Here is a 13,693-nt window from a genome sequence, read left to right as displayed (position 1 = left end):
GCAAACATGTATTTTGATATGTTGTAGCACTCGGAATGAATTAACCAGATTTCAGTTAGCGGTAAAACTTTATACAAAAAGCAGTGCTGCCCAAACAAACGGCGCAGAGTGTCGACATTTTCCCCAATAACCTTTATTAAAGGGCAATACTCATCGTGGCTAGTTTAGAACGCAAAAATCACTAACAACGCTGACGGTCAGCATGAAGAAATCGAATAAGAAAAAAAATAGTGAAGAGGGAACAGAGATTGGTCATGGGGGGGGGGGGGGGCTCAGAGGTTTACTCTACTTTGGCTGTATCGACTTCTATGCTCATATTAAAGGTATTCGAGTTATCCGATTTCTTCATAAGAATTCGGCCTTTGCCCACCCAAGAGTAACGCCAAATGTGTCCGTTTTTTTGCAGCAATAGCTTTTACGTGGGCACCAAAAAACATCATGGCGTGTGTGTAGCAATTTGAAATTTTTATTAAAATGTTCCATGGTTGTTTCGCACTGTGATAATATTTGTTATCGTCATTTGCATCGAAATCGTCATGTCCCTCAGGCCAAGCATTACATTCGCGGTAGCATCGCCGGAGTTTTCTTTTCTTTTGCTAAAGCTGCTGCGCGTGCCTCATCACGAGCGAGGTCGTGATGAGGCACGCGCGAACGAGCGCTCGGCATTTCCTCCCTGGTTGTGCTTTTTCCTGTTTTTTGTAAAGCCACTGCGCTTGCCGTGGACACTAGTCTGTGGCCGCGGGCTCCGCTCTCGCGAGCGTTTAGCATTTTCTACGTTTTTTCTCCTTGAACGTACGGGCTGTGCCAACTCTACACTGTTCAAAAAATTCTTGCAGCTTACACTAGTACTACAACGCAGGACATTGAGTTGGGCTAGCGGCCGCTCTCCCTTCGTCGGGGAAGCGCTGCTGCACCTCACATTTCTTTCTAAACTTGCTGCTGAAAGTTATCAGTGATTCGAAGAAACCGATTGTTTTGTTCGAAGGCTTTCACATCTCTCGTGAAGTGTCCAGCGTAAGCACGCGCTGGAACAAGCGGGCAAGCCATAAGCCAACGCCTTCGTGCAACCTCAAGAAATTGCCTCGAGCCCCAAAATCGACGACAACCTTTGCAGATAGACGCCTGTTTTATACGCGGTAACCAAGTTTTGATTTCAACGAAGGAAGGTGTTCAGTATTGTTGGCACTGGCCGCCGTTTTATTGGTTACCCATCGCTGTGCGGTGGTCAGCCTATAAGGTGGCCAGTGGGTTAGGTGGCCGCTTTCATGGCGTGAAGGTACCAGAGTTGATTCACCGGAACTCCGTAACCACACATTTTTCTTCAGGCACGCACTGCTAACTCCTGCTCGTTGGCTTTTTAGATGTATGCCGCTTTTCTTTACACTTGGAGGTTTTTCAGTGCGATGGACATATAGTTCTCGGCCTAAGCACCTTGACTCAAGCACCTTGACTAAGCACCTTGAGCCACCTCAAATGTATCGTACATTGCACTGTTCGTACAGTCTGTCTCTTTGGTTTTAAATATGAGCACAATGGTAGAGGGTGCTTCTTTTCTACGATCCCATAATTATATTTTATTAAGTAATCTTTTCCAGGAAAGTAAAAATTGAGAGCAATATATTAAATACGACCTAAATATTGTTGCCTAACGCGATGTGTCTTAGGTGAATAATTACACAATATTGCTTGATCGTTCGAATTTGGTATCTGAGGTTGGATTTGTCTATATAGTGACGTAGGTTTTGTATCAGTAGAGAAAGAGCCCTACTACTAATTTTTTAAATACAAATATTGTAGAAGTAAGTTCACTCTTGTACCCCCTGTCCACGTCGATGCCAAGTAGTAAAACCATGCAATGCATAACTTACCCAATTGAGGCAGATTATTAAAACACGCCATGATTTCTGAGATAGGTTTTTCAAACTAGTGCGCGCCTGGTTGTACCTATTCGAGACCGCCGTAAGACATCTGCTTTTTCATCCTTCAGAAATATTGCTGTGATGGGGGCTTTCTCGATGCAACCAAAATTATTTCAGAATACGTTTAAAATATGAGATATTCATGGTTCATGTACCGTAATGATGTAGTCGTGCAGTGTCAGTTGATTTATTGACTCAGTAAGCAAGGCGGCGAATTTATAGTCATAATTTTTGGCACCACTGCTATGTTTATTGTACTACCTGAACGATCAGTATTTGCAAAAAAAGGTTTCGGAAGCAGGACGCTACATGGTATTAGGGAGGGAAATTGTAGGATTATGTGCACTACACATTCCCCGATATGCTGTAAGCTCCGGTAGGTGTCTGCCCTCTACAGGAGCAAGAAGCCCGTCAACGTTGGATCGCGCTCTGTTGTTTTGCTACCTTCACCTCTTCACTCTATGTTTTGGAGGTTTGCAAAGTGAGTGTAGAGGCGCGGCCGCCGAGGTGTCGCCACTCATGATTACCATAAATACCAATTGTGCCATTGGGGTGTTTTTCAAGCACTGCAGTAGCAGACAGTCCGGATGTTTGATGATAAAGTTGCAAAGGTGACGGTGCATATTAGCAATCTGTCACACTCCAACCAAATCAAATAGGATATAAGAAAGGAAAAGCCATTATCTTACACTTCATACCTCTTTTCATGTTGTGGTTGCTGTGCAGCGCTACGTGTACCTCGGCTGGTTTTTGTGCGCCTTCTGCCTGCTGTTTTCTACTTTTGGCCTCTATATCAAAAACCCCCCCAGACAAATGCCTTGGTTCGGCGTCATCCTGCCAGTATCGTCTTCATTGTTGGCTGTAGGAATCGGGTGGATCATCTACGCCTGCGTAGCTGGCTGTGGAGGTAAGCGCAACAAATGCACTCCACAGGAAGGTTTTGAATAATCTGAAAACGCTAAGCACGACATATTTTTGAACCAGTGTTCCGCTTGTCGGTGTTGGGGTGGCAAAATTTGTTCTGAAGCAGGCCCTAAGATGTTTAAAAAATGCCCGCTCACATGCAAAGGAGGGAAGGGCTGCAGTCTACAGCACCAAGAACGGCAAACGGGAACTACAGCCCGAGCCCCTTAAGAAGTCCGCTGTAGGCGTCTCATGTCTTCGTGCTCTCATATCGCCGTAATATTATCTAGACAAAGTACCGGGAAAGTTGTTTCCCAACGCATCGCGCAAGGACTTAACCCGTACTAAAAGAACACACCGAGAAACTCATTTTCCAGCGCCTCGTGCAAGAACACTTAGCGCTTCAAAGACCCGAGGCTTACATCAAAGCTGTGTACCTCTACCCCTCACTGGTTTTATCTCTGTGGGCAAAACCGCCAAGGGGCCAAGAATACACATCTACACTGCATGCTTCCCCCTGCCCAGGTTTTACGTTGTGGTTTCATCTTCGCGGGAAAAAGCGCCAAGCCGCCGAGAACACGCTTATATACTGCATGCTTCACCCCTCCCAAGGTTTTAGGTTAGTAGAGATGCACTGGGCAAGTCGTACGGCACTTTGTCGTCGACTTGGCATGACGAGAAGTAAAAATCGCCTCGTGAGTTCCGCGTGGCACGCAGACTAATCCACATACTGTCCGCCTCTGGAAACCTTCCGGCTGCGCCAATGTAGTGATCGGAGGCTGTTCACTTGGGAGCCATCTTTTTATTCTGTTTCTCAACGTTCACTTCTTCTCCTACTCTCTACTCCTGCCTTCGTCGTCTTCGGTTCTCGACAAATGCAAAGAAAGTCGAGTAAAACGCGCTTCCTGGAGGTGCGATACATGGCCACAATCTTTATAACTCTGGTTCTACGCCCTGCGAAATATTCTAGAAGATTCGCTGTACTCCCTTTGAATCTCTCTGGTATTTTTGGGACGTTGATGCCTTTTTCGCTTGGCGGTGTCGGCAGCACCACTTGGACAATTACGGAGGGCCTTCGGCCACCCCGGCTATTTCTTGTGCTTCTTATTAACATACAGTTATGTAAAGCCTTCTTACAAAAATTGGGACGTATTTAGGGTAAAGGAGCGCAAGGGGCTGGCACTGGCAATGTCTTGAAATAAATAAGTGCCATCAGTACATTGAAGTTTTCCCGGTTGCAAGAAAAACAAAGCCCGCATGCCTGCAAATTTTGTTTTGATTTCTTGCTACTTACAGGAATTGTCAACAGTGTCCTCAGCAGCCATGCTTTGGAGCCACTCAGCAAGCTTACCTTTTCCACCTACATCATTCAGTCTCCGATTGTACATATATTTTTTGCCAATTTGGAGAGCACCTTCTATTACAGCTCTTTCCTAGAGGTGAGTGTAAATAGTTGGCGCAGAAAATATTTTCACTTGCTTATGTTATCGGCATCCAGGGTTAAAGTACCAGCCTTGTCATAACAAACGACTTGATGGAAAGGAGTTTCCCTCTCAAGGTGTGTGCATGATCGGTATCAATCCAGGTTTGGTATACCTCGCCGACCTAATAAAGAGAAAGCTTCCTTAGAACAATCAATGGCGTTCACAAAAACACTTGAGAATTTTCTGATATTCGGGCTGGTCGAACGAACTGCTCTGATAAAATATTTGGACAGGCTTCACGGGCACAAAACCAGGCTTCCATTGGGTCAAAACAGTTACTTGGGAATAGAAACAAGTGAACGGATCTAGATAAGGAATACACGCTTCGACCGTGAACAATAAATAAGGCGTAAAATTTTATTCTTTTATCTTATCAACCTCGTATTGATGATGGTTAGATAGTTTGTAGATGTGCCTATTTTGTGCCTGAAGAATTGCCGCATGAGTTCGTTCTTCGTTTGTGATTAGGGGTTTGATGTTTTACAATCAATCTTACGCATTTTAGGCAAAGGTTGGACGCATTTTAGCTGCCGGCTTCTCTCAGTTTTTTCAGGGTGAGGAATGTAAATTTTTCTTCAGTTGACGAAAGTTTTCTTTTTTAACAATTAACAATAACCATGTTCTATCAGCCGCTCTTTCTTGAACTAATTTCGGGCGGGAGGGGGACGACACTCAAAATTTGTCCTTGTTAAAATGCTACTTGACAAAATTGAGCGAAGCACAAAAGGCAGGAGGAACGAAGCTGCACAGGCCTGGTGTCAGACCCTCCTAATGACGGCAGGCGCAGCACGTTGTGTGAGCGTTTTTATGGTACTTCTTTTTCGCGCAATACACAAGCAGCCCGTTTGGTGAGACGTCAATTTTTCTTCGAAAATTCCCAGTTAAAGAAAAATGCCGCAATGATGCTGGAGCTGTTATAAAGAGAGCATTTGTAGGGGAATTTGTGCGCAGAATTAGAGAACCAGTCAAAAGCTTCTCCAGCCACTTTCCGGGACTCATTGTACGAAAATTCACCTACGCTCGGATAGAAATTTTAATAAAGCATCAAATGAGTGCCTAGAATATTTGACTTTTGCTGAACTGGCACGGCTAGCCTCAAATTGTCCATAGAAGAATATCGGAGACGGTGAAAGTAAACCTCCGGATTGAGCATCGCAGGTAGATTTCTCGATCTGTGGTAACACATGAGGCTCATGCGTAATAACGCCGGGAAAGTATACCCAGGATTTGCATATACCTTTGCGGTATACCGGTGAAAAGAGATAAATAAAAATTTGGTTTGGTCGTGGCTTGTATTACTAAAGTAGCCTAAGATACCGTGGGGGCTGAATTTTCCATTGGAAGATCCTTAGATGTTTTCAGAAAGCGCTTCTCTAGGAGACCCTTCGAAACCACTATACCAATACGTGGCGGGGGAATCGTTTTGTTGATGCTGTGTTCAGCGTACTCCAAGAGACTCCAAAATATCTGCAATAAGATGGTTTAAGACTGGCACTAATAATATATGCCACTGTTACATTTCGTTTATTTCTACCTTACATCCCCTCACAAAAACACACAAGTAAAACCATGGCAATATAAATGGTTTAAAAAGCAGCGCACAATATAACTTGAATCGGTCGGTGCACTTCACCTTTGGCACTAACGTTCAGTTGGTGGTGAATGAAAGCCTTGCTTTTCAAATACAGAGAGAGAGAATACAAAGAGAGTAGCTGAATTTGCGCTTTTTATGTGCAGTGTACCTTTACGTTATGACGCCATGATTTGTTTTAAAGTTAAAGCGTTTTATAATTTCTCATGTCGACAACCTTGGGCTAACATCGAACCCGTCAAATAAAGGCCTTCCACTGTGGCTCTCGTTATCATAGCTAAAGAAGAGCTCCTGTTCGTTGAATATGCATTGCTGTACACTTAAACAATCCAGTGCAAATGAGAGGTTAATGAATTGAGTAATAATTACCCAGAGGCCGGCACAGATATGCGGCAGAATTATAACGAATCTTAGTAGGGTTTTTTTACAAATTTTGTGCCTTTGCGTTATAAAAAGAAGCTTTTCAACGGCAATATTTGTTTGTCTATTTCAAACTATGCTTTATGTGCAGCGTGATAGCTGACACAAACACAAAATTAGAGAATGCGAATTAGTGCTTTATATAGATGAAACAACCAATGTCAAGAATCATGGTTTATTTAAAGTAATAAAACTCCCTGTGGCCTATAACATTCTTCATTCTTTACTCAATATAACGCTGCCGCGCGTTATTTTATGGAATAAGAAATTCATCGGATTGATTGATTATGAGGTTTAAAGTGCGGACGCTACACAGGCATATGGTGCGCCGTCGTGCAGCACTCCGGATTAAGTTTAACCACCTGAGGATCGTTAAATGTGCGCCCAAATGTCGAACACACGAGATTCCTCGCTTTTTGATCTATCAGAAAGGCGGGAGTTAGTACCAGAAAAAAAAATCCCCGCCCATGGGTCCACCAGCGCAACATCATAGCCACTGAGAAATTGAATCAGCACTACAGCAACCATTGTTGATTTCGTGCAATTGGTCCACAGAGGTTCCCCCTCTTGGTTCGCGGGCTTTTCTTTCGCTATTTGTGAATGACCGAGCTGGCGGACGCGCATAGCTCAGCTGTAGCCCAGACAAGAGGTCCTATTTGAATATGTAGATTAAGAGAGAGAGAGAGAGAGAGGGAGAAAGAGAGAGAAAGAGCTAGAGCTCTTTATTTGCAGAAGCAGAGAAGTTTCCCGGCATGTTTTCGCCTGCATGCTACACTGCGCAGACCAGGAGAAGGAAATAAAAGCCGTAAATGAAGTAGGGTGGAATAGAGAGGGAAGAAAGGCTGTATAAAAACGCAAGAACAAACACACAGGCCAAACCTTTGCAATGCCTTTGGCACTGAACAGTTTTTGAAAGAGAGAGAGAGAGAAACAACTTTCGCTGAGCCCATTTCAGGTGACGCTCGCAGGCGTCAGACGGGGTGGAACCCTAGTCACGAGTCCCATATGAGTCCAATAGCTCCTGGCCCCTGGACGCGAGCTCTTGCTGCGTCGACAGGTCGGGGCTGGACATCAAGATCTCCCATCGCTCGGGTAGGGGGGGAAGGGGAAGGGGGAGGGAAGGTAGAGGATTCTTGAGCTCAGTACACTCCGCCAGTATGTGCGGCAGGGTGCCTTCCGTCTTTTTGCAGAACGGGCAGATGGGGTCGTGTTCTGCCGGGAACATCTTGTTCAATAAAGCTGGGTGCGCCAGTGACCCCGCTTGTGCGCGGCGCACTATTGTTTGTTGCTTGCGGTCGAGTTGCTGGTGCGGCACGGGAAGCCTGCACCTGACGCTCCTGTACAGCGTGGTAATCTCGCGGTAGCTCGTGACTGGGTGCGGTAGCTCCGACTCGTCCTCGGCCCGGTCTGCTAGTTCGCGGGCGTAGTGGTCGGCGAGGGCGTTGCCTTCCACTGTCGAGTGTGCCGGAACCCACACGAGCTCTACGTCTCGTCCCGGTGGGCTGCGCTTTGCGAGAATTGCCATGGCCGCGTGGGAGACGATCCCCTTGCGGTAGTTGCCGTAAGCCGTCTTGGAATCAGTGACGATCGTATGCACGTCTCCGTGCGTGAGGGCGAGAGCGATGGCCATCTCTTCTGCTTGGCTGGCATCTGTCGTCCGTAGCGACGCGCTGGTCACCAGCTTGTCGATGGTCGTGACGGCGGCCACTGCTTTGCTGCTGTGCTGGGGAAGTGAGGCGTCCACGTAGAGGACCCGGGGGTCTGCTTCCAGCTGTCGGGCCAGTGCCTGTGCCCGCGCGGCACGCCTCTCGTCGTTCCTGCCGGCCTGCATATTGCGCGGCAGGGGCTTGGTCTTGAGCGCTTCCCTCCACGGCGGAGGTAGAGGGTGCTTGGGTATCTGTGGTTCGATGGGCCAACCAATCTTCCGAAGGACTGCTCGGCCGTGCTCAGTCTGGCTCAGTCGCACTCTCTGGTTGGAACGATGAGCCTCTATGAGCTCGTCTACCGTATTATGTGCCCCCATGTCCAGCAGCCTCTGCGTAGACGAGTACTGGGGCAGGCCCATAGCCGTCTTGGTGGCTTTCCTTATGATCGTGTCTAGCGTGTTCCTGTTCGCCTTCGTTAGCTGGAGGTACGGGGCCGAGTAGGTGATGCGAGACACGATGAACGCTCTGACCAGGCGGAAGGCGTCGTCTTCTTTAAGTCCTCTGTTCCGGTTCGCAACGCGTCGGATCATTCCGGTGACCTGTTCGGAGGCCATCTTGATCTTAGCAATGGCCGCTGTCGCCTTGCCGTCTCGTTGTAGCAAGAGACCGAGGATGCGCAGCTGCTGCGTGGGCTTGACGTCTACGCCGTCGATGGTAACGACCACATTCGGCTCGGCATCGTTCTTGCGTCTTCTGGGCTGCACGATGAGGAGCTCCGACTTCTGGGGTGCGCAGCACAACCCGCAGGTCTTGGCGTATTCGTGGACCGTCGTTGCCGCCCTCTGCAGGACCTCCTCCGTCCAGGCTTCGGATCCCGCGCGACTCGTCCACACCGTAATGTCGTCGGCGTAGAACGCGTGGTCCACGCCGTCGATCTGTTTGAGTAGACTTGGCAGCGGGAGGAGGGCCAGGTTGAATAGCAGGGGCGACAGGACGGAACCTTGTGGGGTGCCGCAGTCTCCCAGTTCTATCGGGTCCGACTTCTCTCCTGCAATCTGTATGACCGCCATGCGCTTGCTTAGGAAATCCTTAACGTAGCCGAACATGCGTTGGCCACATCCCGTCTTCTTGAGGTTACCGAGAACGCTCGCGTGGGACACGTTGTCAAATGCCCCCTTTAAGTCGAGGGCCAGTATCCCGCGCGGCGAGCTCCGAGTGGCTTTCTTCATCACGAGCTCCTGCAGTTGCACCAGGACGTCATGCGTGCCGAGGTGCTGCCGGAAGCCGTACATCGTTTCGGGCATTTGGTTGGTCTCTTCTAGGTAGTTTTGGAGTCTACGGAGCACCATGCGCTCCATTACCTTCCCTACGCACGACGTGAGGGAGATGGGTCGCATGTTCTCGATTGTGAGGGCTTTGCCCGGCTTGGGGATGAACCGCACTTGCGCCTCTTTCCATTCCATGGGCAGCAGGGAGGTCTCCCAGGTCCTGTTGATGTGGCCCAGGAGCCTCTTGGCCGCCCCGTCGCTCATATTGCCGAGCAACGTGTAGGTGATCGTGTCTCCGCCAGGAGCACTGCGTCTGTTGCTATCATCGATGGCATTCCAGAGTTCCGCCAGCGTGAACGGCTCGTCGAGTTTGTCGTTCGCCGGGCCGTCGTACGTCTCGGGGATCTGGAACTTACCCCTGTCGGTCTTGAGGTAACGCGCCGTCAGGTCTGCGACGAGCTTGCGGCCGTCTCCGTCGTAGGTATTCAGAACCTTAGTGAGGTTGCGATGCGTTGCCGTCTTGCTGCCCAGCGGGTCGATCAGGTGCCTCAGGAGGCCCCAGGTCTTGTGCGTAGACAGCTTGCCCTGCAGTCCGTCGCACATACTCAACCAGTTCTCTCTGCTAAGCTTGGTGGCGTACTCTGCAATCTCTCTGTTGAGGACTGCAATACGCCGAGCTAGCTTCTTGTTTCTCCGCTGGCGCTTCCACCGCCTCGTGAGCGAATGCCGAGCCTCCCACATGTGGGCCAGCCTCGCGTCGACGAAGGGCGTCTGCACCGTCGTTGTGACCTCTTGTGTAAATTTGGCGAGTGCCATCTTCTGATCGTGCGCCCATTCCGCGTACGTCTGCTTATCTTCTTTGTGCTCCCCTTCGTTTTCCTCGTCGAGGGGTTCCTCGTCTGTGTACTTGCGGAGCTTGTCCCAGTCCGTGATTCGGGCTCTGCCGAGCGTAGCCCTAAACCGTGGTCCCTTGATTTCTATGCCGATTATGGTGTGGTCGGATCCAAGGTCCGTGCCTTCGTCCCGCCACGTCGCGTTCAGGTTACCCTTCAGCCACGTGAGATCGGGCGTCGTGTCACGGTTGACGCTGTTCCCTCTTCTCGTGGACACCCCGCACTCGTTCAGTAACTCGAATTCTGCCATTTCCATTGTTCTGACCAGAGCTTTCCCTCGTTTGGATTCAGTTTTTGAACGCTCTGGGGTTGTCTCGGCAACACCGGGATTGCATTTTTGTTCGCTTTTACTGGGTAAATCAATCAATCAATGAATTAATCAATTATTCAATCACTTAATCAATCAATCAATCCATCAATCAATCAATCGATCAATCGATCAATCGATCAATCAATCAATCAGATATTCGACCAATAAATCAGCCAGTCCATCTACGAATCAATCCAGCAATCAATCATTCAATCAATCAATCAATTATTCAATCGCTTTTTTGCATATATAATGCGAGAAACAGACTATAGCAAGTAAACACGTTCATTACGAATTTTTCGCAAGCCTCCCACTAGAACGGCAGCCATTATGTACGTTGTCAGAGTTCTAATGAATACAGTCTTTCTATTAATGATTGTATTTAGCCAACGCTTTTTATTCTGCAGAGTTTTAAAAACGACGCTTTTCTGTTACTCGTACAAATATTTTATTGAAGGCTACGTGCTTGATGTCGTGGAAACTGCTGCACTTCCATTTCGCTATTAGGTTTACAGCTTCTGTCAAAAAATCAATGAAGGTAAAATTTCACATTTTTAACTTAAAACGTTAGAACAGACACCCATTTCGAGGAGAAAACCCAGTTTTTTTTCCTGTGTGCGACCCTTCGCGTTATGCCGTTTTAGACACGGGGAGAGTAGTTTGATTCTTCAGATTTATATGGGTATAAATATTGGCAGCGGGAGCCAATCTTCAAAACTACGCCATGCGAAGCCACAAAGAGTAGAAAAATGGATAGAGGTTTGCAACAATTATCGATATTGACTATTTATCGGTATGCATATTCACGCGAAATCTTGTAATCTCGCGTACTAATTACACCACATTTTCTTTTAAATATTTCAGGTAATATCCACTTTAGTAATGTTCGTATTATTGGCCTTTTACTGCTTTAGAGAACCGTGGATGGACTAGTCGCACGCGTAGTCGATTTTAAATTCACAGATATATTCTCAATTGCACAAACATTTCATACTGTACTAATGAGTTGCGCCGCTCTTTCTATTTCAGAGCTACTTCTTTGCCGGAAATCTCCTTCTTTGTTACGCTGTTTCCGTAGTATTCTGCCTTTTTATTGAACTGCCTTTTGTAGGGCTCGAGAAACTGTTACTCGGTAGAAATTAGTTGCAACATGTTGTTGAACAATAAACAATAATTTCATGGCGGTTGCCCTGTTTCCTGGATTTTCGGATTGCTTTGAGAGTCTTGGGCTTCAATCTCTGGTTTTTATGCATATTTGGTTTGGTAGATTTGAAGGTAGACCGTGGTTTGTCACATCAGCAGCAACTACGAAACTGTTGTGCGGATACAAACCTGTAGACATAGCGATTTCCTAATAATTTTAGAAACTGCGCCAACTCAGGCTGAATTGGTGGCAGCTCCTAAAAGATTTGACAGAAAAAACTAGGGGATAATATTTCACCGCTGGTGTCTGTTTTTCTACAAGACCTCATGTACCTGTTCTGTATACCTAAAATACCGATAGAAAATGCATTTTTAAAACAAAAGCGCCTGATCGCTGTTTTTGGGGGGGAGGGCGGCTTCTGCCTAATGAATAATTTTCTTAGCAAAAATGTGAGTGCTTTTTTTACAAAATGAGAACCAATTCGCGGGAAATAAATCTAGGGTGATGAGAGACGCCACAGAGGCTGCTGTGTTCGCAAGTTATTGTACTTTGTCCTGTCGTCGAAGGCTGCAGCAGCAGCTGTGACGCTCACTCATTGCGCAGACAACTCCTCCAAAATGTGACGTCGATGCAGTGCTACTTGATGCACTTTCAACTGGTTAAAATTCACAAGAAGGCTTTGTGATTTTTTTCTTTGCAAATGTGCTGATTTTCACTTTACTTGTTAGTTTTCATTTTGGTATACTTATGAAGTAAACCTAATTCCGTTTGAAAAAGATGCTGCAGTGCTGTACGCATTGCGGTGTCGTATATATTGAACGAGGATATAGTGAAAATAACACAAGCGACACCAGCTGTGCATCGATGATTTTACTGTCAAGATCCAGGAGGGGCGAAAATAGTTTCAATTCACAGCTTCGGGATAGAAGGTTTAGTGCTACAAAGCTGCACCAGGACGATGCGGCTGGATGTATTGGATGACTCCGGAATTCTTTTAACCAAATGGGAACCTTCATGTCCCTGAAAATGGGAATCTTTATGCGCCGCCTCCTGAAAAGCCGCCACCGGTATCGACAAGGGCGATTATGGCGAGGCCTTCAACACTAACATTTATTGCATTATGAGGTGAAAATCGAGGACTTAACATTTTCGATGTTGGCGCAGTTCATGCCATAAGAACTGCGGCGACTAGATTTCCCCTGTGTTGGCTCACTGCGACGATGCATGGGCGAGATAGATCGGCGACGCGTCGATGATGACCTGCGGTCGTTGAATGTCGGTGTTACAGCAGGAGGCAAGTTCGACGTCTAAAAGGTGGGCAGCTGATGAAGTGGCGGCTCACACACGACGTAGGACGGCGACTGAAACGACTGATGGTATGAAATGGCTTGGCGGCCACAGTAACGGGCGATGTGGCCGGTGACACGACACACAAAGCACATGGGGCGGTTATCAGGCGTTCTCCACACGCTTGGCACATGAGGTCCTGATCGGGGTGCCGGCATTGACGGAAGCTGCGGTGTTCCTGGGGCGCAAAGCGGTGCCGTCTGGCGAGGTCGTAGCAATGCTGCTGTGTAGGTTAGAGGCACGATGTGGAAGCAGTCAAAGGCTATGATGGGCGGGCCGAAAGAAGAGCTTCGGCGAATTATTCCCGTATCGCTTGCTGAAGTATGCCAGACAATGGGGACGATAAAATTGCAGCGGGCGCAAACGAGAGAAGAGATAGGTGACGTGCGATTTCTTGGCAAACAAAATCATGAATTCCGGGGATCAGGGAAGACTCCTCGCTGCCGATGAGCAATCCCGAAAGGGCTCTCCCGGCTGTGACACTGAGCGCCGCGTGAGAAGCAGCTGCTTGCGGAGCTCCTCGAATGTCTGACACCATTTGATAACGCCTCACACACTCTGAGGATCCTTATTCAGCAACATCTGAAAGCGTCGTCTTCTATCCCCTTCAGGAGATTCTTGATCTTGTCAGCCTCACTGATGGAAGGGTCTGCCCGCTTCGACAGGCCGATAACGACGTCTATGTAGCTCTTCAATTTTTCGCCTGCGGGCTGCACCCGCTCTCAGAAACGTTGTTCGCCGCGAAGTTTCCGCACGGCTGGTCGACCA

General features: G+C 47.7%; 1 protein-coding gene across 1 annotated transcript in view; it reads left to right on the top strand.

Annotated features, from left to right (window-relative positions):
• The window catches only part of LOC144143343 (nose resistant to fluoxetine protein 6-like), a 40,104-nt gene extending 28,527 nt beyond the window's left edge, over window positions 1–11,577 (top strand). Inside the window, exons 8-10 of the mRNA XM_077675110.1 lie at window positions 2,646–2,826; window positions 4,119–4,261; window positions 11,464–11,577. Coding sequence (XP_077531236.1) covers window positions 2,646–2,826; window positions 4,119–4,261; window positions 11,464–11,577 — 438 coding nt within the window. The remainder of the gene's footprint in view (window positions 1–2,645; window positions 2,827–4,118; window positions 4,262–11,463) is intronic.
• Window positions 11,578–13,693: the final 2,116 nt, after the last annotated feature.

Source organism: Haemaphysalis longicornis, unplaced genomic scaffold, assembly GCF_048455015.1.
Source record: "Haemaphysalis longicornis isolate Haplotype H1 unplaced genomic scaffold, Haemaphysalis longicornis Haplotype H1 scaffold_6, whole genome shotgun sequence".
Lineage (NCBI taxonomy): Eukaryota > Metazoa > Arthropoda > Arachnida > Ixodida > Ixodidae > Haemaphysalis > Haemaphysalis longicornis.
Note: the sequence above shows the minus strand (reverse complement) of the source record. Positions and strands in the feature narration are given on the sequence as shown.